The sequence below is a fragment of the Parasteatoda tepidariorum genome, chromosome 4 (genome assembly GCF_982258835.1).
Source record: "Parasteatoda tepidariorum strain Cologne lab strain chromosome 4, Ptep-v5.0, whole genome shotgun sequence".
NCBI lineage: Eukaryota > Metazoa > Arthropoda > Arachnida > Araneae > Theridiidae > Parasteatoda > Parasteatoda tepidariorum.
The window spans coordinates 48,913,199-48,938,418 of NC_141758.1; the positions used below are offsets into that span (position 1 = coordinate 48,913,199).

Consider the following 25,220-nt stretch of genomic DNA (forward strand, 5'->3'; position numbering starts at 1 on the left):
AATATAGTTAGAATATATGTGTTTTTTATATGTTTATGAACGTTCTGTTTAAAGTTAATATTTTTCAAAAAAAGCTAAAATCACATTGCTAACAAATATGCATTATAATTATTAGAATTTTATTTATGCACATTTTGTTAATGTGTTAATGGTAACGAAATAAATGATTACCAGAATTTGAAAAATAGTCAACTGTACTTGTGTATTAATAAGTGTTGATCTTTTTAGATACACTATTTTGAGTAACTACAATGCTTTACTTCCTGATCGCTCTGCTCACCAACCCTCATAATTTCTTCTTATTAATTATTATTTTTTCCTTTTTTGTTACAAGTCGACAATTTAAAAAAAAAAAAAACTAAGATTGTTTTGTTAATATAAATTATAATATATTATAAAAAAAAAATTTCTAATATGTTAATCTCAAGTAAAAGAATGATTACTTTTATTTGATAAACGTCACTTGAAAAAAATTTAAACTTGGGAAAATTGAATGTGTGTAAAAATAAGAAGAAATAAAAGAGTACTGGTTGTACTCGTTAACGATTCATAACAACAATCTTGTCATATTATCTCTTCAAATAAGAAACAGTTTTTATCTCTTTTCATCGATTCATAACAACAATCTTGTCATATTATCACTTCACATAAGAAACAGTTTTTATCTCTTTTTATCGATTCATAACAACAATCTTGTCATATTATTTCTTCAAATAAGAAACAGTTTTTATCTCTTTTTATCGATTCATAACAACAATCTTGTCACATTATCACTTCACATACGAAACAGTTTTTATCGATTCATAACAACAATCTTGTCATATTATCTCTTCAAATAAGAAACAGTTTTTTTTTATCTCATTTGAACAAGGTTTTTTTTTTCGAAATTTTAATAAAAATGTTAAGATCTGGCATTATCTAATCTCTCTCTTCTATAATGACTTTTGAACATCGATCAATTCGACAGCGAGCAAATAAAATAAAGTTCTCGAGAGAGATAAATAAAAATTTTCTACAGCTTTGGAAAAACAAAGTCATTATGTAAAGCACAAAAAGTGGTAAAAAAGCACTCAGCAATAATTTTCGAAAAAACTTGATTTAAAAAAGAGCTCCTGTTAAGTTCACAAATAAAAATAATCCATTCAGCACGTAAAAAACTTCAACTCCTTAGTTGCATTTCTGCGGGCTACAGAGCAATACTTAATTAAAATTGCATTTATTTTCGAACAAATTGGAATTTTGAAAAATAAATTGTGTTTTCTTCCTAAAAAAAATGGACCTTTCAAGCAAGATATTTGATAAATTAAATACGAAAAATATTAAGAAAGAGGAAAATATCGTAGTATATTCTATATTCCCGTACAACTTAAAAGAGGAGGAGAGGGAAGGTTAAGACATGAAACCGGACTTCTCTCCAGATAGCGTATTCCATCGTTGCGTAGCGAATAGTAATACAGATATGTAACCACTATCGAGACCGAAACGAGTATAGGTTATAATAAAAATTTTACCATTTTGTGATTTGAAAAAGCCATTTTTGACGGTGTTTTTAATGATATGTAACTTTATCACAAAGAATAATTCTCGTAATTTAATATTACTTGAAAATTTCATTAAAAATCTTTCAATCGCATTCATATCAACTTTCAAATCCAAACTCAAAATGAGTACCATCCATGGCAAGGCAGAGTATCCAATAGTCTAAGACAGCAATTTCCTATATTTTTCGGCTGTTGAACACTAAATTATTGAGCTTTTTAATTGAAAACCTGCATCATTATATATACATATTTTATTTTATTACCGTCGCTGAACAGCCGACCCAATTTTGAGTTTACGGATAAATGGCAGGAATTACGGTTACACAGCCTTGTAATTTTGGATCGGATTCGGAAGACAAGGGAGCTCCGGGTCAATTATCGGAAGAAATTTGCCTTCGTGGAGGACTTTTTGATGGAACAAGGAGTGGAACATCTACGTAACAAAGAGTGGAAAACCACGAAAACATTCGACGGTTACTCAAACCCATGATCAGTCTACCATGGAGGATATTTTACGTCAGCCCTGTGGTTGGTGCGAGCCGGATGCGGAATTCGAACCCGTGTCACCTCATGGGAGGAGACGGCTTATCTCCTAAGCTTCATTCATTATACAGTACAGAACCCGTTATCCGGAAATCAGAAAACCAAAAAACCGGAACGAAATTCGATACATTTTCCCGCCATTTCTTTAAAAAAAATTTTTTTTCCTCATAAGATTTTTCTTTCTTTTTTGAAAGATGTTTACCTTACCATCATTTTGGAAATAATCATTAGTGTATTACTCCATCGTTTTTTCTTCTTTTTAAGAATATTTCTCAAAAAAAATTTTTTTTTTAGTTGGGTTTAACAATAAAAAAAACGGCTTTTTGTAGCGATTCAGAAAACCGGAAAAATCAGTTATCCGGAATAGCGATGGTCCCGCCGATCGTTCCGGATAATCGGTTCCCTACTGTATATATATAAAATAATTTATTACCAGCTGTAAATATACAAATTAAAAAAATAGCAATTAATTTGAAAATGTTAAACGTGAAGAGTGAAATACGCTGATGTATAATTACAAAGGACAGATAATAGCAACCGCGAAATTGAATGCAGAAAAATGTGAATATTAGCATAAGAGCGAGATACAGTAAGACGCGAGTTTTGTATGCATATTTTGGGCAGTCGATCTGGTTTGTCACATGACAGCTCTGATAAGAGATTTCACGCGACATGTCATGGATAGTCACTGTCTAGGATATTTAACGCCTCGTATGATCAGCACTTTCTCCAGATCTGAATTTCATTGTAAATGTGCGGGATGCTTTGGGGAGGAGTATTGCTGATCGAGAATGCCCTGCAATAAACAAGATCACCCACATCCGTGCGCTGAGAGAGGAATAGGACAAATTGCCTCAACAGCTACTGAATACTGTTGTGCAAAGCATGCCACTACGTCTAGAAACTTGAATCGCTCTCCATGGTGATCATACCTTATACTGACATCTTACTCCAGGATGCTTACAAATGGTACCTACAGGGGCCGGGATAGCCTGGTTGATAGGGCACTGGGCCCATGCGCAAGAGGTCGTGGGTTCGATCCCCGCTGACCGAAGACTCTCCGTGTGGCAGATGGTGACTGATGCACGTTAAATCTGTCGAGTCGCAAAGTCCTCCATGTTCCCATCAGAAATCAATTGGGAACCAGGAGTTTCCTTGTCTTCTGGATGGGTTCAAAATTACAAGGCTACGGAGTTGAACAGTAGTAGTTTTAAATCCAAAAATTGGGTAGACTGTTCAACGACGGATATAAAATAAATGGTACATTTGTTTTTAATTTTCAACACAAAACTGCTATTTTGTTCCTTGAGCACATTTCAAATCTTCCGCCACCCTCTCAGAACACAATAAATTAACTTTTTTTTTAAATGATCTAACATTCTTTTATTTCACTTGGCATTTAATCACGCTTAATTTTGTGATCCGTGTTTAGCAATTTTCCAGCAGTGAATTTGAAATTATAAATTTGTTCTGTAATGACTGTAATCAATTGTGTGCTGAAAAGAATAAAAATAGCTGAATCATGGTTTAAAAAAACTGTTATAAGCGTTGAGAGTATTTGTAAGAAAAACATAATTCCCTATTCTTGTATTGGGTTATATTTTTAGAATCGAAAAGCTTCAGGAATTTTTATAATTTTTTTAGAATTTTTCATAAACTTCATATCCATCTCAAAATTTATACATTTCTTTTTTTAATTTACAACTTTTTTATTGACATTTTACACAAATAATTTTAATAAACAATCAAAATATTATATAAATTATGGATTGGATATAAATGTAATTATCAATGGTTTAAAAAAATTCCAAAGTTCGGAACCCATGTGATCATTCTATAGAACCCTAGGATTCCGTAGAACGTGTTTTGGGAACTGCTGGTCTAAGATTCAACATACGGATTTCCAAGGACACCATACTGTACCTAAAATCAATTTTCCTTATTATAAAAGAATTTTTTTTTCCGAAGTGTATAGTATTAATAAACAAACACGTGCAATGAATTTCTAAAAAACATTTCTGTGGTATTTAAAATATTACATTAAATTTAAAAAAAGTTGGTCTATAGAATTGACTTATTTTTTTTGAAAAATAAAGATTGTAACTCTTAGAATAACTTTTGAATTAAAAATCAAAGGCAGATACTAAAGTACTATCTTCATGATTAGAGGATTCCTTGTAAGCTAATTAGTGCAGACGATAATTTAAGCTAGGGAATCAGATTGAAAAACGCTCTCTTAAACGCAATAACATACCCTTTTTAGGCCGAATTTGAATTTTTGGTAATTTAAATATTTAATTAGCCCCAAAGGTTTAGTTAGAACAGTCTAAAGTGTGGACTTTATGTAATTTTTACTTTTCGCATGACTGTAACTAATTGCTGGAATCAAAAGGCTTTTGCCCACATCTGTATAACTAACAATTTCAAAAATAATATTTTGAAAGAAAAAAAAACTATTTAATAATCATTTTAATGATGATTGAAACCATTTTGAGTTGTACGACATTGGTTTTTTCCTCCTCTTAAATAATAAAATGAAAAAAATCTAAAACACCCACTTTACTATGCCAAAGCTTAGAGATCAATACAAGTTTGGTACCAAAGCTTTTCAATTTAAACAATTAAAATCAGAGATAAGGTGAAATACGAAAAAAAAAGACTCACATTTATACAGTGGGTGATCGGTTAACGAACACTTTCACGAAAGATTTTTGTGTTCGGATAACGAACACATATTCGGATAACGAACACTTTCAAGAAAGATTTTTTGTGTTTGGACAACGAACACATATTCGGATAATGAACAAAACGAATTCTAACGAACACTTCTCGGCCTGAAAAAAAATTTATATTAAACATTTGCTATCATTTTGCATACAAAATAAGATTACTGAAAGGAGAAATGTTTAAAGCATGCTTAGTATATTGATAATTACTAAATGAAACTTAAATTACGGAGAATGAAGGAGTACAATGAAGGTGTAACGAAAATCACATCTGCGAAGCAAAGAAGTGCCATCCATAATAAAATGGAAAGGTTGCTTTTAGTTTGGTTAAATGAACGGGAAATGAAACGAGATGTAACTAGTATGCCTATCATTCAAGAGAAGGCTAGAAAATTTTTTGAGAAATTGAAAGAGCGAACTCCAGGTTCGTCATCCGAGGAGTTAGAATTCAAGGCTACCACTGGCTGGTTTACAAAGTTTAAAAGAAGGTCTGGAATTAAACATGTATTAATGCATGGTGAGTCTGCTAGTGCAGATAAAGAAGCAGCTGAAAAGTACTGTCTAAAATTTCAAGAATTCATTGAAACCGAAGGGTATCGTCCACAACAAATATTTAATTGTGATGAAACTGGTTTGTTTTGAAAGCGCATGCCGAATTCTACCTACAACACGAAAGATGAGAAAAGTGTTCCTGGGCATAAACCTATGAAAGACCGATTGACGTTACTTTTGGGAGCTAACGCTAATGGTGATATGAAGCTTAAACCACTTCTCGTTTAATACTCTGAGAATCCCAGAGCATTCAAAAAAAAAATTATTCCATAATTGAGAACAAACTGCTGTAATGTGGAGATCGAAGCAGAGGGCATGGGTCACGCAGTATCTTTTCAAAGAATGGCTAGTTTGTGCCCCGAGCATCAAGGACTACCTTGATACCAATGACTTACCGTTGAAAGCACTGCTGCTATTGGGCAATGCACCAAGACACCCAAAGGATCTTGAAGATAATTTGTTGACAGACTTTCCCTGGCTGACAGTTCAGTTTTTACCTCCTTCGCTGATTCAGCCGATGGATCAGGAGGTTATTGCGGCTTTCAAGAAATTGTACACTCGCGCGCTGTTTCGTCGGTGTTTTGAAGCAAGCCAATTCTTCTCAACAATGACTTTAAAAAAGTTTCGGAAAGAAAAATTTGACATTCTTGAAGCTATTCGTATCACTTAAAAGGCGTGGTCAGAAGTCATACAGCGACAGTTGATTTCTACTTGGCGGAAGCTGTGTCTATCCTTCGTTCAAAGAGACGGAGGTGATCAGGGAGACACCTCTGAAATTTTGACAACTGCTAGAGATCTGGAATTGGAGGTGAACGAGGATGACACAGAAGAACTCATAATGGGACATGAAGATGAACTGACGACAGAACTCCAAGAAATTTTGAACGAAGAACACCAAGAAACACAGCGAAATGTGTCTCCTTCTGAACAAGAGGAAGACGAAAGAGGACCAATGCCGACATCTGCCATTAAAGATCTTTTGAAAAGTGGGAGGATGTCAGAGCAATGATCTTAGAATGGCACCCAAACCAAGCTGATGTCAGTAGGGACGACAATGCTATTAATTACTTCCGGAAAATCCTGAAGAAGAGAGAAAAGCAATCGACATTGGACATGCTCTTCAACGCCCCATAAGCATACAATGAAAAGGACTGATTAATATGCAAGACTATATGTATGTATTATTTTTTTAAAAACTTACTAAGAAATTATTCATTTTTTAAACTTTAATTTTTTTGGGTCTCCAGAACGAATTAATCGATTTCACATAGAAGTCTATGGTGAATCGATGATAGGTTAACGAACAATTCGGATAGCGAACATAATCTCGGAACGGATTATGTTCGTTAACCGATCACCCACTGTATTTTGCATTTTTGAGACAAATTGTAATGGTTTAAATTATAAGAAAAATTAGTTTACTACATTATGAAAAATAAACAGCTATATTAAATTGAAGCATTTCATGTATCATGATTCAGCTGAACTTTTCATAACTTTTACGTCTTGATGTAATAAAGAACATAAAAATCTCATTACATATATTTTAATCATACCTAAGAAACTATTGATTGACTTTACAAGATTGAAATTAAAAGACTCAAGATGTTTTTTAATGCCTTAAATGTAGAAATGTTTTTAAATTAAATGTAGAACTTGAGACAATCTCTCTTTTTTTTATATGAAAAATTAGCAAAAAAACTAGTTAACAAGAAATCACAAAAAAATAACAGTTAATGCAAAAAAAAAAAAAACTAACAGTTAATAACTATGGAAAACAAGCTAACAATTAATAACTAGCAAAAAAATAAATAACTGTTACTAACTAATAAAAAATTGATCGAAAGAAATAATTAATCCCTTAATAAATGTGCTTTTGTAGTACATATTATTTTATTTCACATTCAAAATTATTATCACTAACTATTTAACACAGTGTAAAATAGGTAATTAAACTACTTTTAATCTAATTTTTTTCATTGTGTGCTGTCAAATTTCGAAATCGTTAAAAGTGTGCCGCAACAAAAAAAAAGTTGAGAATCACTGTTCTATACAGTTTATTATGTGAAGAACTAACATTCAAAACCTTAAAAACAAGAGTATTTAAAGAATTGTCTTAAATTAAAATACTGTAAGAATAAATATTATCTTGAAGTAAGAGTTAATAAAAATAAGGGATCATTTCCAATTTGAAAAATTAAACAGAGAATAAAAATTGATTATATTTTTTCTTTAAATTTTTCAAATCTTTCCACATTAAATAAATATATCGCATCCTGGCAAGAAAAGTGGAAAAAACAGTAATTTTGAGGTTATGTCAATAAAAAATACGTATGAAGTGCCACATCTCTAACTACCAATTTATCCAGCTGAGGGTAATTGTGTCAGTTTTCTGTCTATTTCAGAATAAGTTTTATAGTATTCTTTAGGTAGATTTTTCTCAAATGCTGCATTTTAGAGTTATAACACTATTCTTGCTGGGATGCAATATATAATGTTTTTGCTTTAACTTCAAAAATTAATAACAAGTTGTAAATGCAGTTTCTTTTTCTAGAAAAACTCATGATAAAAAATAATCAAAAAATGTTTTATTTATATAAATTCTAATTCTTTATGAATTGTGCGATATTTACAAATTATGGCTATGTACAAAATAATTTACAGAATAAATATAGAAATTATGGATAAAACTAAAATATTTTAATTGCTTTTAGGCTATTCTACTTCTTTTATTACTGCCTCTGGTAGTCATACTTAAAGTTCGTCGCTTTGATGACGTCAAAGAATTGTTCAACAACTCTTTAGCCTCAGGTAAAACAAAATTTTCGACATTTGGAGGTGGATCATCAATTAGGTAAAAAGCAATATATTCAGGTTTGATACAATAAATATTATGAGATATAAAAGGACTTAAGTCGATTTGGGATAATGTTCTCTTTTTCATATCAACAATGACATGAGATATTTTATCTAAGAATGAATTCGATGCTTCGAAAGAAATTATTTCTGCGCTTCCAGCTCCGAGAATTTTATTGTAAGTTGCTTGTTTTCCTTTGTCTTCAGCAATAATTACAACACTCCAGCCTTCGAAAGCACCTTTTCTACTGCTATCTGAACTTAGATTCAATCTCCATCTGGATGGACAGTTTGCAATTTTTCTACTCATCGCTGGCAAGTTCTGAGCAAACTCATTTGTGGCCGAACCACCCCACTCAAAATCCTCTTCCGCTAGAAACTTTTTTTGCTCTTCTGAAGCCAACAGATATCGAGGATGGAGTACCCATTTTCCTGACGCAATACTGGACAAAAGTTTTTCATTTTTCAATGGCTTCTCCATTATTAGATGCGTTGCAGTCAAATCGAAAACTTTTTCGTCTGAAACCTCCCCACCAAGATCACTAATGATTTCGATGAACTTTAACTTCTTTGGTTCTGGAATATTAGTAAACATGAACTTCTTAATTTTCAAAAACTCACTTTCAACAACACTTTTCATTTCTGCACGCTTTTCATCTTCAAAAACACTCTCTTCTTCAAATTTTTTGTCAGAAATTTGTTCCGATCTGCTCGTGCTTTCTTCTTCATATTTAGATAGATTTTCAAACTTTCTGGTGTTAGCATTCATGGCGGCAATTTTTTCCCTCTCTAACCGTCCGGTGGGATCATCCCACACAATTGGGTATGGCTGGGAAAACTGTTGAGAGCCAGAGTGTTCTTCTGTGTTAGCATTCTCTTCAACGCAAAGAGGTTTGACAAAAGAGTCCGAAACAGGTCGTGGGACTTTGCTTAAAATTTCAGTGGTTGGGCTACTGGAAACAGAACTTACAAGTCGCCTGGAATTTCGTTTCTTTTCGGATTTAGCAGCCACTAAAAGTTCTTCTAACTGCTTATTGAAGTCAGGATCTTTTTTATTTTGAGTTTTTACGTCAATAGTAATATTTTCTTTTTCTGTACTTTTTCTATTGCTACTGTTTTTGACTATAGATATTTCATTAGTAAGGGACATATTCAGTTTTAATGTGTGTGGATACAGGGTTTCATCTAAAATGCAATTTTTTTCTTGGCACGCATAAACCCATTCGGGACAAACAATTTTCTTCCCATCAGACTTAGCTTCACGGAAATCTTTAGACAGATCATTTGGCTTACCACTAAAAACAAAATGAGAGCAAGAATTATCATAAGACCATATATAATCCCCTCCTAATGAAGTGACAATTTCATTCAACTCATGCTGTAAATTATTTAGTTTTTTAGAAACACATAAAACAACATCTTTAAAAATTTTATTTTCACTCTTTATGAGCTTTTGTTCATTTACAATCTGTTCACAATCAATGTTACTATACTCAGATTCAGAACCCATTGTACAATTCAAGCCTTTCATTGCAGATGCCAGATTTTTTCCAAAAATATCTTCCACTGCAAGGCTACGCCTCCTCATACTGCGATCATTGGCAGGGGTGCTCGAATCTAATTCATTTAGTAAACCACTAATCCGAAACTTATATTTATAAGATCTGTTTAAATCTAAACTTTCATAGCTCTCATTGATAGAATTTTCTGATTTAGAGAAATGAGGGGATAAAATTTTATTAACTGTTTTCGGCAGCATAGGTGTTGAGACTCTTTCAATTGCTTTTGATAAAACAGGAGACATTTTAACCTCGGCTTGAATATTGTTTGTAGATGGCCCAGGTAATGGCTCTTGTAATTCCAGATCACTTTTTTGTAATCTGAGCTTTGGTATCGAAGTTTTTGATAAAGCAGGTGAAAATTCAACCCCTGCAGGCACGGCATTTGTAGATAGCTCAGGTAATGGCTCTTGAGGTTCCAATAAATTCTTTTGAAACTCATTGGAAAATGTTTTAGCAAGACTTCTTTTATTAATCTGAGAATTTGACGTATTTTCAGCAGGATTATCTTCACGAACAACACATTTCTTAACACAAACATCAATTAAATAGCTGTGCACAGGTGGAGCAACTCCTAGTTTTGCAGCATCTAGAACCCATTGTTTACTAACAGCGGGTATTTTCCATTTTTTAGCAGCTTCATACTTGTTGCCTTCGGGAGTTGCAACAATTAAATGAGTGTTTGACAAAATTCCTCTAGACTTATTAGCTTTTCTAACAAAATATTCCTGACAAGTTGCTCCCATTACTTCAGCTAAGTGCATTAAGCAGTCCCTCTCAGTTCCAGTATACTGACTAACAGATATTACATACGATACAAATGGTTTTTGGCCTGCGTGTATCGCTACTGGGGAAAATAATTCATTTTCTTCAAAATCGTAAATTCTGCTGTCTTCAAGGCATTTTTGAAGCCAACAGTTCGTAATTATGTTTGAAGCTTGCAGCTCATACTCGTGCTTAATAATAGGAACTATGGCAATATCAGCAACAATAGAGCTATGTGGAGAGAGAACCACTCCAGAATGACTTTCTATCATTCTACAAAGAATATCAGAATCTTTTTCCTCAAATCCAGCCACAACAAATTTAAGCCCAGAAAATAATGCAGCTACGCTTGGAGTGGGACCTTCATCTGCAAGGTCAATCACTTCAGGAACATCATATTGAGGATCAGATGTGGATGGGTCAGCATTACAAATATTTGGCTTAGATTTTGAATTATCACTGATTTTATCAGATTTTCTTTCCACGATTGAATCCTGATTTTGAGATTTATTAGGCATATACTGGTTAAAAATTTCAGTTATATTATCGGGAACAGGAGCTGCAATTTGCAGGGAACTGTAGCTGCTATTTGATGAGGCAGCTTTGCTTTTAGATTCCTCTTTTTCAGGACTAAGCATAGCTGAATCCATGAAAAGAAATGGTTTTTCATCGACTAGTTGCTCTTTGGTGCAACATTCCATTAGCCATTTAGAATTCAGAATAAATGGCTTTGTAGAGCTAGATTTAACTATGTTCATAACATCATCTGAGAGCTCATCACATACAATATGAGTAACACTATCAGTGTATTTATTAAATCTCATTCCAGCACCAGCATTGACTATTTTCTTTAATTTTTCTAGATGAGAAGGGTTGAAACCATAAAGAAAGATTTTGCAACCATCAAGAAATTGACCATTTCTTGGCAAAGTTGCTAAATCAAATTTTTCTAAGACAGAGTTTTTTAGTTGTTTTTTACTGACGATAGCAACAGATACATCACTTCTGAGAGTTTCATCTAAGTGGGAAACAATTGAAACATTGTTTATAACACTACATTCTACAGGAGGCATTTCAAAGGTTAAATCCCTATTAGGGGTTGAACGTTTTGGTTGTGCTGTCCTGCTACAATTTTCAATTTTATAAAGATTTTCATCTTTACAGTAACCTGCTTTAACACTTTCATAAATCCAATTCACATTTACACAATAAATTTTCCAAGTTTTAGCGTATTGGTATTTCTGGCCACTAGGCTCGCTTAGAACAAGATGAGTAGTTTCATGAGCTTTCAATGGAGGTAAATACGTACCCCCGTGTGTCTCAATGATGGATTGAATGGCATTTCTTTCTTCCATACTTAATTGTGAAACAGTAATCTTTAAGCCTTTGAAAACTGGACATTTGTACTTATCATAGCAACTATCAGAAGCATGAATTCGTTTATATTGACCATCTGACCAGACATCATCTACCCACTCAGGTATCATGATTGGTAAACCAAAATTTGCAGCAGCAACTTGGTATTTTTTGGACCCAACTTCACCTACAGAAATAAATAAAAAGGGGTTTTTCAAAGGAGACTCATTAACAAAACACACATCCAAGTTAAATATTTGTCACCTTAACTAGGAATATACTTTCTAATGTAGTTAATTATAACTTTTAAAATTTTTCTCAATTTGTTAAAAAATAAACAAACATACACAGTAGTTTAAATGAAAAAAAGGTAGCCATACTTGGCAACCTTTCAATCCTCATGAAAAAGACAGTATTGTCATTTAGAAAGCACAGTGGAGATATTCTTCTAATAGCAAAAGAGTACATATCCTAACTATTTGCCTGATGGCTAAGAAGAGAAATAAATTTCTAATCATCCCCTTAGCAAAATATTGTTAACTATTTAATATAATAACTGGTACACATATGCCAGTTAATGCTTAATTTTTTTTTAAAAAAGTAAAATTGATTGCCCCAATTAAAACTTTTTATTTTGCTATCCAAGTTTTGTACCATAATAAATTTCGGCAGACAGAGTAAACAGTTGTAGTACTTTAAGACTAGAAGCTGTCAAACTCTGCGAAGAGTAGAACTTGTGCTTAATAAAAAAATATAAAACAAATCTTAGGTTAAAAATTTTTTTTTTTTTTTTAATGAAAGAACAAGGAAAAATATTCAAAAAATTTAGCATCAATTGTTTATTCTCCATGCAGGGGAGATGTGTAACATAGACTGCAAAAAAAAAGGAAGTTACAATTTTGTGTATTAGTTTTTCATTAGCATTATGACAATATCTAATATATATAATTCTCTTACATGGCTCCCAAATTTTAGCTGCATTTCTTTTCCGCCGGTGGCAACAGTTTTCATTTTTAAAGAAGTACTTTGTACAACTAAATAAGATTCTTTTCACAACACTTAAATATTTACTTTATTTTCTTCATATATGTATACAGAGAACAGTCGGCAAAGAATTCTGTTAGGTTAAAAAACTTTTCGCTAAAAAAAGAACGAATTCTAAAAGAAATAAAAATTAACAACTTAAAAAATATAAATACTGTTGCCAGCCATAGAATTTTTTGAAAGTTAACTTAGCAACATAAATCAAAATGACATAGAAGCGCAACTAGATCAAAATTATGATACCCGAGCGCTTGACGTAACAAATCCTTCAAATCTATAAGTGTTGTATCGCCAAATGCCCAGATTAACAATTGTGTTTTTAAAGAAATTCTATAAAAAGTTTTAAATAAAAAAACTTCTATCCAGCTACTTCTACAAGTGCTTTTTGAAGAACTTGGCTCATTGATTAAAAATATTGTTTTAATTTTACAGTACTAACTTTACTTCTACTTACATTATTGCTATTACCCTCTTTCATTATATTTTGCAACTTCATGCTAAATTTGAGGACATTAAGTTGTTTTGTGGTTGAATACTGGCATTTAGAAATGTGTAAATAAAAAAAAAAATGTTTAGAGGTTAAGAGTTGCCTCAGAAAAATTTGAATTGTTGACACTGAATTTAATAATGGAAACAACCGTTTTTGCGAAAAATTGAATTGTATTGCTGACATCAAAACTAAAAATATTGTGTTTCAACTTAACAATACTACCTTAATTTTTACTTATAAAATTACGATGATCCTTTTATATATATATATATATATATATATATATATTACAACGTCATATTAAACTTCTGTTGTGTGTCTGAATACTGACATTTAGAATAAAATTAAGGTTTAGAATTGCCTCGGAGAAATTTGAATTGTTAACAATGACTTAAACAAAAAGTTTTATTTTAACTGACAAATACTATGTTATAATTTTAACTTTTTCTATGACTATACTTATTTTCTTACTCTTTTCTTTGTTTTTTATACATTTTATATTTTTGTGATAAAATAAAAAATTTATAGTTTTGCTTCTGAACACTGATGAAAACACAAAATGATGGGCTTCATCAACAATCAAATATATACATTTATTTTACAAATTCCATATTATTAGGGTGGCGCCCTTCAGAGAATTAAAAATACAAAATTATCTTCATCGAAGCCGATGCTTTACATCCGGCGTTCAGTGGCAGACTACTATTTCATATTGTTTTACAACGCATGGCTTTAGCCCTCTGGTGGGAAAGACTTTAAAACAAAACTTACAACAGTTACTTTTCTCAGCAACTGAAATTTAGAATAGTGTGATTAAGCAAAATATGTGAACTGTTTGCAATTTCAAATTAATATTGAAATGTTCAGGTTTAGAATTTTCTACAGTGAAAAGTTTTCGGAACTTCAGTATTCAAAAAAGTATACAAAAGCTAGACGTTAAGAACGTATCCAATGAGCGAGCATTGGATTGCGAAGCAATCCGAAATGAAAGACGAAAGCAGTTCCGGGGGTTGGCGAGCGCCAGCGAGCAGGGGGCGAAGCCTCCTAGTATATATAAAATGTGACAAGAGAAGACTATTCGACGGTTAGTCAAAAATAATCCTATTGTGCGGATCAAAACCTTGTCCTCTTTTTATTAAATTTGCGTTTAAAACAAAATAATAAAACAACTGATTGTAGCTCTTCAACATGTGCCATTAATTTGTTTTCTTTCTTTCATGTATGTTTTTGGTTATGTGATCATTTTGGTTATGTGAGATATTTTGAATTAAATAACGACGTAAAATTGTAAATTAATAATAAAATCTCAGTAAGTTTAAATGATAACAAAGAATTTTTCTTCAATTTTTTACAATTAGAATTGGTAAAAATCAAAAAATCATTGATGTAACATTTTGTAATACAACTAAGTGAAATTGTTAAGCATCTTTTTAATGTAACTATGTGAGGAAAAAGCATTTTTTTATGTAGTAAAAGAGTTTTGAAACTTTAAACGATTAAGGTAAAATACCTTCGTAGAAAATGAAACGAAATTTTTTTAAAGAAATTAGTTGAGCAGAAATGAATTTTTAGCTACAGGGTTCATACTCAAAAAGAAGGATTTTTTCTGACTTTCCCAGTCAAGACTCCGACTTTTGTTTTCTGACTTTTCAAGCTAATTTACATAAAATTCCAGATTTTAAAAAAATGAAGCTTACATTTAATAGAAATCTAAATTATACTTACAATGAAAAATAGCACAAGAAAAGAGAAAAAGGAAAATAAAATTTATTTTTGAAGAAAATAACAAACAAATTTTATGTTTGCCCTCCCAGCAGAAATTTGGGAAATTTACAACCCTATTTCGGAGGATGGCAAATGTACCCAGAAATAGTGAGTTAACTGTAAAATGCAATTGTGCTCTATCACTGATCTTAAAACATTGCTCTTAGAATATGAAGAGAAGAGGAGTTTTAAGTTTTTTGTTTTTAAATTACGCATGTTCTATTGCTTTCTCTAATCTTCTGAAAGTCTATAAAGTAATTGTCGGTTCGGCAATTAAATTTATTATTATTTTCTTGCAAACAAAAGCTTGAAATATAAAGCTTTTGATTCGCAAAATTTGATGTGCTGAAAAATTACCTGACCATTCCAGATTTCAGGATAAAATTACAATTTTCTCTAACTTTTTTGTTGAATCTTATTTGTTCTGACATTTCCCAGATATTCCAGGAGCATACAAGGCCGGCATTCAACAAGTTGAGGAGGCAATTTAGTTACTTTTAGATCATTTGCTTTAAAATTTTTTAAACAGGAAGTAACCTTGGATACATTTCAAGCACCCAAAGCAGACACCCATTTTTCCAGATTTGCCAAATGAGTAAGACAGAAAAAAAAAAGGTATTTGAAATATGAAATACAAAGTTGGCAACGGAATTTTGTTTTTAATCAAATAATACTTTACCGCTTCACTTCTAAGGGATTATTTATTTAATTAAACTATTTACGTACATGGCTTCAAAATTTTAATTACCAATAATCAAAAAACAACAAATTGATGATGTATTCAATTTCAAATGGTTTTGCATATATTAGGCATGAATTTATTTTTTTTTCTTTCAGAAAAGATCATATGTTTCATATCAGTTTACATAAAAGAAGATATATCTTTGACAAAAGCATAATTAATAGAAATTTAGAAACATTCAAAAATATGTTTAATTCAATGGTTTAGATTAGATTAACAGAAATAAAAAATTGAACAAACATACACTAATAAAAAAAATAAACACACACAAAATATGCATTTACATAAATAGTTTTACAATTTCATACATACCAACAATTAAATGGGTAACACTTTTGGTGAAATCCTTGCTGTATAATCCACCCATCAATTCCACCTTCCGGAAAATATCTTCTCTACGAGCATTATCCATGTTTGAACAGGATACAGTAATTTTTCTCATAGATACGCTATAAACAGGATATGGACGTTTAGGCAGAACATCACCATACTGAAGACAGTAAAGAATGCAGAGAGGTCCAAGTACACGGCAGCGAATGGATTTCAAATGTTCGAATACTTCACCTTCGAATGGGTCCATAACAAATAATTTGGTTTCTTTTGAAGCGAATTTTAAACATTCTTTTGCAGGCAGCCAATTTGGTTCCATCTGATGAGAATCCACAGCATCAAATGCATCTTTTAAGTTTTCAGTTGATTCTGCAGGACTATCACCATTTAATACAAAACAAATGTCACACGTGACAGCTTCTTTAGATTGCATGATTTTTAGATCTAAAAAAGATGAAGTTCATGTAATGAGAGTATAAGAACTGGATTTTAAATATTGGTCATTAAAAAAAAAAATCAGTAGAACATCTGCATCAGATTTACATTCCTGATTTGAAGAGCTAAATGAGTAAAAGTTAAATAACATTTTAGTAAATTTTGAAGTATATAAATTGGTAAAAGAAAATAAAAATGATGTATTGCATTTCAGAGAGCATTTTAGTTTGGACACAGCTCAAAATGTGTTTTTAAGAAAATTATCAAAATTCGAAATGCATATTTAAGAAAACCGACATAGAATTTGATTAAATTTTTAAACTACTTTTATATAAATATACATATTTTTTTTTTTGAAAATTAATTAATAAAATCCAAAAATTTTTTAAAGCAATGCCATCTATTAACATAAATCACATAGTATATATCTTTTTTACAAGCAGTCTATTTTCAAAAGATATACTTTTTACAAAATTGTCAGGTGTTTTATATATATATATGTGTGTGAATACTTCTGTTTCTAAAAAGTGACAAGAATTAAAATTAAAAAAAAAGAAAAGAAAAACAGATTTATTGATTTAAATTGAATTTTTTTAAACCAACTAAAGCATATTATAAACGTTTTTTTTTACTAATTATTATTTAAAAACAATACTATAGCTAAAATAGCAATAATTTTTTTTTAAAACTAAAATGGTTAATTATTATAAAATTAACACTGGGTGAATAAAACCAGTTATTTCATTGAAGTTTAACATCTTCATGAATTTTAAAGATAGAGAGGGAACATATAAATTAGATATCCAATAAAGAGTAAATTAGTTTACAACAGAAAACATTAGTAAAAAAAATATCGTAAATTTATCCAAGACAGAACAAGTCTTTTTTCATCATTAATATATTTTAGCAAAATATTTACAGTAGAAAATCCTTACAATGCAAAGCTTGAAACCCAGGGCTTCACGTTTTATGAAAATACACTTTGAAATACACCTAACCACTTTAATCCCCGAGTCCAAGATTTTACCCTACAATTTCTGTAATTATTATAATACTTAAAAAATAAATAATATCCCTACTTCAGCTGTTCAAATTTTTGATTTAACATCCAATCAGGTAATCTTCCAATCCAATGTTAATTATTTTTGTGACAGGATGGCACTGTTTAATGATGTAATGTATACTAACTTTCAATAAGTGTCATATTCAGTTCGCTAACTTTATCAACCTTCAACTTGTTAAAAACACTAGTTCATCAACTAATATCAAGTATGCTTAGATTTTAAAATATAATCTAAATATTTACTAAAATGATAATGCCTCAATTTTTTTTGGAGTAAGTCTACAACTTCATTCACACAATATTAAGGAATATAAAAAGGTAGATGAGCACACAAAAAACAAAGATAAGCATTTATTTTCTTTGATAGCTTTTATACACTGAGTGGGATTTTTCCCACAATGCCCATTTTCTTTAACTTGCATTTTGAGTCATATTCATCTTCTTAAACATATTTTTCGAATTGAATCTATTGTATTGAGTCATATCTATTGTATCAAGCTGTATCTCAAAGCATCTAACTCACTTTACAGATATCTGGTGGTCACAATTTGATAACAACAAACGTTGAATGCTATCGTACACAAGTTATTCGATTCTTAAGAATTTAATGACATTAGCTAATTTCACTAACCAGTGGTTATTTAAATTGACAAGCAATATTTTTAACTGATGGAATAGTATTTATTTGCAATAAAATCTATTAAACTAAATTAAAATGTAAATAACTTTCAAGATGATACAATTAGAAAACCTATTTTGCTCTTGATGTGTTTAGTAGGTTAATTATAGTGGTGGCAGTCACAATATACAGAAGGTTAATATCTCTGCAAGATAAATAATAATAAAAATTGGCAGCTGTGCATTAAATGATGAGTTAATTATATTGATGACATTCACAACATACAGTAAATTAATATTTTTGCAAAATAAATAACAATTAATAATAAAAGCTGGTAGTTGTGCATTAAATAATAAGTTAATTATAGTGGTGACATACCGAAGATTAATATTTCTGAAAAATAAATAATAATATTAAAAAAAAACTAACAGTAGTACATTCAAATTGTATTAAGCTTCAGAATGAAATTTCAACCAAGTATCAACATCTTTAACTTAGGTTTTTTTTTTTTTAAAAAAAAAGAACCTAATTATTTAAAATCGATTTGATTGTAATCTTGTCTAAAATAATAAAATATAAAATGAAGTTTTGTGAAAATATAATTTCTTTACTAATTACTTAAACAAGTTCAAAAATAACAGTAAATACTTAAAAAGTTGACACATACATCAAAATTTTGTGTACATAGACTATATACAAGTTTTAAAAAGATATGCTAGACATAAAAAGCTCAAAACATAGGTTTATAAGATATTACGAATAATGTAATAAATTTCATTAAAAAAAAATTGTTAAATTTTTTGTTGTTGTTGATAAGACTATCATTTAAATTACACATCAATTTAGTTAATAACAGGACTAACATAAAAAATATGATGAATATGAACAATACTTGAAAATATCTGTCGGCTAAACTTATTCTCTAAAATGCAAACTTAAATTATAACAAATATATGAAAAAATATTTTGAAAACTAATTTTATTCATGAAAAAAATGTCATTTTTGAGATTATCCCTAAGTTTAATAAAATATCTTAAAAAGACAAATTAAGCAGATAAGTATCTTTTTAACCAAAAAAGTAACTTAGTCTTTAAGAAATTATATTTACAAAATATATAACATATAAATTTTAATCTGTTCCAATTTGAAAGGGGGAGGAGTGCAAAAGATAGATTCCCAGAATTGCATAAGACACAAACAATTTACAATAAAAGTGGTCAAGCAATGTTTACTCTAAAAAAACTATTATGCTTTTAAACTTAAACACTAAAAATAAAAAGTAGTAGATGGAGTTAAAAATAGGTTAGAATAATTACTTACTTTTGAGCACGTGCTGAGTTAGAAAATACAAATTCGTATAGACCTCTTTCTGGCCAAGATACAATTTCAAAACTAACCTGTTAAATATTTAAATAAATGTTAAAATTATAATATAAAAATTATACCAACTGTACTGTTTATCTAATAGAAACTATAGATAATTTTAAATTGGTATAGCAAACATAGATAACAATATACAAACACAGATTTATAAAATCTTGGAAAAAATAATTCAAACCAAGGGAAAAAAATTTTGAAAAAGTGGCTATTAAACAAAAAGGACATATCAATGACAATCAATGACTTATTAAAGTTGAGGAAAAAGAGGCTACTAAGAGTAAATCTGTCAATAACTAAAAATTTAAATTTTCAAGTCTAGTTTTTAGAATAAATTTCCTAATTACATTTTATTTTTTTATGTAATAATAGTTTCAGCAGGTAGCATTGTAGTCCATGCAGCTCAGCATCAATCAAAAGAATAATTTTGGTCTTATTCATACAAAAGTGAAAAAAGAACTTGGATTACAAAACTATTTCTTTGTAATCATATGCTTCAGAGAAAGGAGTTAAGATAAGAGTAAATAAAAATTGATTTTTATATGATAAATAAATTGATTAAGTGTTTTTTTTGTGATTGTTTTTGTATTTTTATTTAATAACCAAAATTATAGATTGGATAAATTTTAATTTTACATATTTTAATACTTTCTACTACAAAATTTTGGTTTTTAACAGCAATGGTCAAATAAAAAAAAAGAGTTTAATATCAATATAACTGAAGAACATAATGGATTGATCACTTGAAATTTAACATGCAGTAAGTTTATTTATAAATACTTCATATTTATAATAGATTAATTATCCTTACTCTAAAATTTTGGTTTTTTGACAAACGTTAAAAAGGAATTTTTGACATTGGTTAAAACCGCTAATTGTCAAAAACTTGCCAACCCTGACGAGGGTTGTACCACACACCACAGGTCACTTTATAATCATCCCAGTACTAAATCAGTGTTTAAGTTTTGGCAAAATATATGAGTATAAAAACAATAAAATAAAAAGAAATCAACTTTAAAAAATAAAAAGAAATCAGTAGGTGGGAAATCACAAAGAAATTAATTCAAGGTAAAGGTAATTTTTTTGCAGGCTAGGTAATTTCAGTTAGCAAGAAGTAAACAGTTACCAATATGGGAAAATTTCTTTTTGTTTAGACAGAGATAAAAATAATAATATTAATTGTTATTAAAGAATTTTTTTTATTTCTATTAAGAAAAATAGAACTAAATCATGTGCTTAGTAACATTTTTGACAAACTTTTTATGAGTGTTGATGCTGGCTAAAATCTAATCATGCATACATTGCATTTATTATATAGAATATCAAAATTATAGGAACGCTTCTCTTTTCTGGAATTTCTCAAGGGTCAGTTATTATTCAACAACCAACCGATTTCATAAACAAAGTAAATTTCATAAAAAAGTAACAAAAGAAGTTCTTACTAAATTGTATTTTACCATTTATTTTAATACTTGAGTTTTTTGATATTGCATGCATCTTTGGCATGTATATACATATTTCTTAACTAAATTTTTTTGCAATCAATAGAACTACATCATATCTGCAGTCTTGAATTCAAATTATCGTAAGTGATATTTATTTATGTGTAGAAGTTTCGTAAAATGAATAGAACGCTTGAGGTTACATTCGTATTTTATAAACTATTACGAGTACATAAATCCCAAGAAAATTGTAACACATTATTCGAATTTGAACTTAACAACAAATGTAAACACACAACACGACTTCAAGAGCGCGGAGTTTCATAGATAAGAGGAACCCGCAAGAGGAAGTGAAGGTCCTATCTTTCCGGTGGCAACGAAAAATGGGTTACTTTTTTCAATCAGTGTGGCGACTTTTTCTATCTGTTAAATCGCCACATCGCCAGTGTTCGTGTGCATGTTTGTTGTTAATTTCACGTGCCGAAATTTTACTGCATGGAGTAGAAATCTAATCTGTTGTGGTAAGTAAAAATTATTAATATGTTAGTTTTATACATTTATTTTTAACTAATTAATTTTTAAAACATTGCATGAATGTTAATATATTACGTTCTATAAAACGTAAACATCTTTCACGTGTTATTTTCCATTGAGAATGAATTTTATAATTCAACTTTACTAGAAATTTATTTTTATATGTATTAATTGATTGAGCGGTTATTGTTTAAAACATTTGTTGGATAATTTTTGCAGAGGAAAATTTTTGATAACCTAAAAATATTTTCATATTGGAATATTTATTCTGTTTAAAATATAAATGTTTTGATCATTAAGAATGTTTTAGTTAAATCAGCGGTAATATAGCAAAAATGAGCTTGCATAAATTTTTGGAAATTATATAGTCTGTTATTTATGTATAATAATAAATGAACTTATATAGAGAGAAATGCTTGTGTGTTGTACTGTTTGTCATTAAAATTAAGGTACGATGCTAAAATTTATATAATGTCTAGTTTATAATAAGGAATGTTGAAATATGAAGGTTGCATTTTTTAGGATAGCTGTATTAAGAAGATGTGGTGATTAAAGTTACAAGTATTTTAGATCTTTATATATTTCAAAATTGATAGATGAGATTTATGTATTCAAAATAAATTAGTTAACTCTGTAAATTTTGTCTGTGTGAGAAATTTATCCCTTTTGACATTGTAATTCTTTAATGCATAGTATTTTTAATGATACTTTTTTTCTCTAGTGGTTCATGATTCATGTACAGGAAAGACTGGAAGCATCTCTATGTACCAAATACAGTTAGCTGATTGTGGAGAAGATAAACTTGGTGAAACAGTAGCTAGAGAACTGCCTATTTAGATAGTTTATTAAACTTTCTATATAGATGTTTTTAAAATGGTTATCTTTTTATTGTTTTTCCAAGCTCGGCATAACAACTAAAGCTTATTTGCAAACTTAACTAGATGTTAATTACTTTCTAGGGTAAGTCGTTCATTAGATTGAAATTCTAGATTTAAGATTGTTCTAAAAAAACTTATTATTACATTAGCTGTATTTTTTACCTCATACTGCAATTAATTTTGCATTGATGACAACAATAAAAGTTATGTGCCATTTTTACAGACTCCCGAAACTGGTAAGTTCCCTTTTTCGAGTAAAACATTGCAGTTTTATCAAAATATTTTTAGTTTAATTTTGATCTTTAAAGATATGAAAGTTTTCTGTAATGCATATAAAATCAGCTTATCTTCTAGTAATTTTATATTTATATTGTCAATTATTTATAATTTCACATTTATGTGGATATATTTGTAAGCATTTGGAGTTTTCATTATTCTCCTTTTGTTAGTTGTGTACATATAATCATATCATGAAATGTAATCCAAAGTTCTGATTTTTCGTAATTATACAAAATTTAATCGGCAGTTTGGGAGTAAGGTTATTGTTTCTAATTTATAAAAATTTAAGTATTGTTTTTGAAATTGCACATGATTAAATGATCAAGTCATTGATGATAATTTAAGTTCTTTATTGTAGGGTAAAAGTACAGTTTGTTAAAAGTAAAATTAATTTTGTGTATGAAATGAAAAAAGCAGGTATAATGTATCAAACATATGCATGATCTTATTGTCTGCTGTTTAAGTTATGTATTAATTTCACAGCCTGTGTATAAACTCTTATATAGCCTTTTTGTGTTATGGGATGAAAGTTATAACAATTGTGTTTTATGAATGTTTTTAATTGTGTAAAAGCTAGTTATTGGGACATCTATCAGAACAGATGTCAGTAAGCACATTTGCATAAGTATTAGTAATTCATAATGAAGCAAACCTCATTGTCAGAAATCGGGTCAAAACTTTTTTTCTTCTAAAATGTTCAATTTATTCAGAATTTTCTTTTTAAATATATTATATTAATAGAATCTTTTAATTATATTTGATTAATTAAATGCCTATTAATATTCAAAATTATGAGTAAACGTAACACATAAAATTTCAAGTATGACATCAATTTTAACTGGAAAATATTGCAATTTTTCTATTTTGATAACTAGAAAATTTCTTTAAAATTCCCTTTTGTGTCAATTATTTAGTACATTCTGCAACAGTTATGAAATTTATATTATTTCGTGAAATCTACTGGATTTTTTTCCTATCCGTGTTGTCAGCTATGATTTCACAATTTTTCAGAGGAGAGTTTCGTCAATTTCAAATATAGTTATTAAGGTTTATACTTGCTTATGTATGTGAAACTTTTTTTTTTCATATGCTGGTAATTTATTTAAAGTAGAAAATCTATGTAATGAAATTCTATAAACCACATTAACTTTCACTGGTGTAAACAATAAAAATTGCAGTTAAGAATTTCTGCAATAACGCAAGAACAATGAACTATTTTCATAATTTGTCTAATTATTTAGGCAATTAAGTTCAGAACAATATTTAGGTAAATGTATTTCCTTAAATGTCTTTCTATTTTTAAGTCTACTGTACTTGATTAAGCAAACTAAAGTTGATAAATTTATTGTGTTATATTAGTTGTTATGCTCTCGAAAATTTAAATTTTTTTTTTCTGTAAATGCTTAACCATATATTTATGTGTCTAAGTATTTGAATCTAAAAATTATATTAAGCATTTATAGCTTGTCTTTCTCAAACTAATATTACTGCCATGCTTAGTAGGTAAGTTTAAAGATATGTCCAGTGTTCTGTTTGAAACAAAATACTATAAAATGCTAAGACACATGTTTCAAGTTTTTTTTTTTTAAATATATTGTTTTAATAAAGTTTGAAAAAATTACTATTAAACCTATAAGTAATATTTTAGAGTTGTGAATACCTAATTAAAATTATGAGTAGGCTTTAAATGAATGGCAAATATTATTCTGAATTTTTCTTTTATTTTCAATGGCACTTCATTTGTGAATTTTTTTTAATTTTTTTTCTTTTGAAGACCCAAACGAAATTTAATATTTTTTTCTTTTCTTCTAAACTAGTTTCTTTAAGCATGTAAAATATAACATTAAAAGTTAATAAAATAGATTTTCATATAGAATTATTGAGTGAATTATATTAAACTTCCATTTTTAAATTAGATGTTTCTTGTAAATGACAGTTTCTTGTATTGGGTTGATTTACATAATCAGTTTTTTCTAGCCTGACAAGAGTTTACCATTCCTGGTATGTATTTGAATATAATTCCCATGTTTGAAGAAGCTACCACTAATTAATAATTTTTAAAACCGTTCTATGAAGGAAAGAATCCTTTTGTGCAAAATTCTTATTTATATTTGTATCTAAAACTATTGTTTGTATGCTTATTAATACATTTATTTGAGATTATTAATTTAGGTGAAGTGTATTTAAGTTGAAGTCTTATCGAAAGTGTGATGTCTGTCTGCTGAAATTTCAGAAAAATGGAAAACTGTGACAACTATTTTATTAAATAAAGTTTAAAATTGTTCATATGACCAGTAGTAATTTTGACTTCTTTCATTCATTAT

At 29.4% G+C, this 25,220-nt stretch overlaps 1 protein-coding gene and 1 long non-coding RNA gene across 6 annotated transcripts; one reads left to right on the top strand and one right to left on the bottom strand.

Annotated features, from left to right (window-relative positions):
- Nucleotides 1-7,930: 7,930 nt before the first annotated feature.
- On the bottom strand, nucleotides 7,931-21,533 carry mus101 (mutagen-sensitive 101). Of its 2 annotated transcripts, none has more exons than XM_016047678.5 (4): nucleotides 21,221-21,533; nucleotides 19,707-19,783; nucleotides 16,251-16,712; nucleotides 7,931-12,085 (listed from the first exon to the last, which is right to left on the bottom strand). In XM_016047678.5, the coding sequence occupies exons 3-4, from the start codon at nucleotides 16,699-16,701 to the stop codon at nucleotides 8,073-8,075; spliced, it is 4,464 nt and encodes a 1,487-aa protein (XP_015903164.1). In that variant the 5' UTR covers nucleotides 16,702-16,712; nucleotides 19,707-19,783; nucleotides 21,221-21,533; the 3' UTR covers nucleotides 7,931-8,072. The 2 variants fall into 2 exon arrangements, with proteins under 2 accessions (XP_015903164.1, XP_015903165.1); XM_016047679.4 differs by having other exon boundaries at nucleotides 21,206-21,533.
- An 18-nt stretch (nucleotides 21,534-21,551) lies between these two features.
- Nucleotides 21,552-25,187, top strand: LOC147810948 (uncharacterized). 4 transcript variants are annotated; one of them, XR_015433050.1, is made up of 5 exons: nucleotides 21,552-21,726; nucleotides 22,461-22,699; nucleotides 22,841-22,853; nucleotides 24,874-24,897; nucleotides 25,069-25,187. It is a non-coding gene; the product is annotated as an uncharacterized LOC147810948 (long non-coding RNA). The 4 variants fall into 4 exon arrangements; XR_015433048.1 differs by having other exon boundaries at nucleotides 24,874-25,187; XR_015433047.1 differs by having other exon boundaries at nucleotides 22,841-25,187.
- The last annotated feature ends 33 nt before the right edge of the window (nucleotides 25,188-25,220 follow it).

Excerpts from the sequence above, each read along its gene's own strand:
- mus101 (XM_016047678.5), bottom strand. The coding sequence starts at position 16,701 with ATGCAATCTAAAGAAGCTGTCACGTGTGACATTTGTTTTGTATTAAAT. Across the intron at positions 12,086-16,250 it reads TGTTACCCATTTAATTGTTG|GTGAAGTTGGGTCCAAAAAA; the intron begins GTATGTATGAAA and ends TTATTTCTGTAG.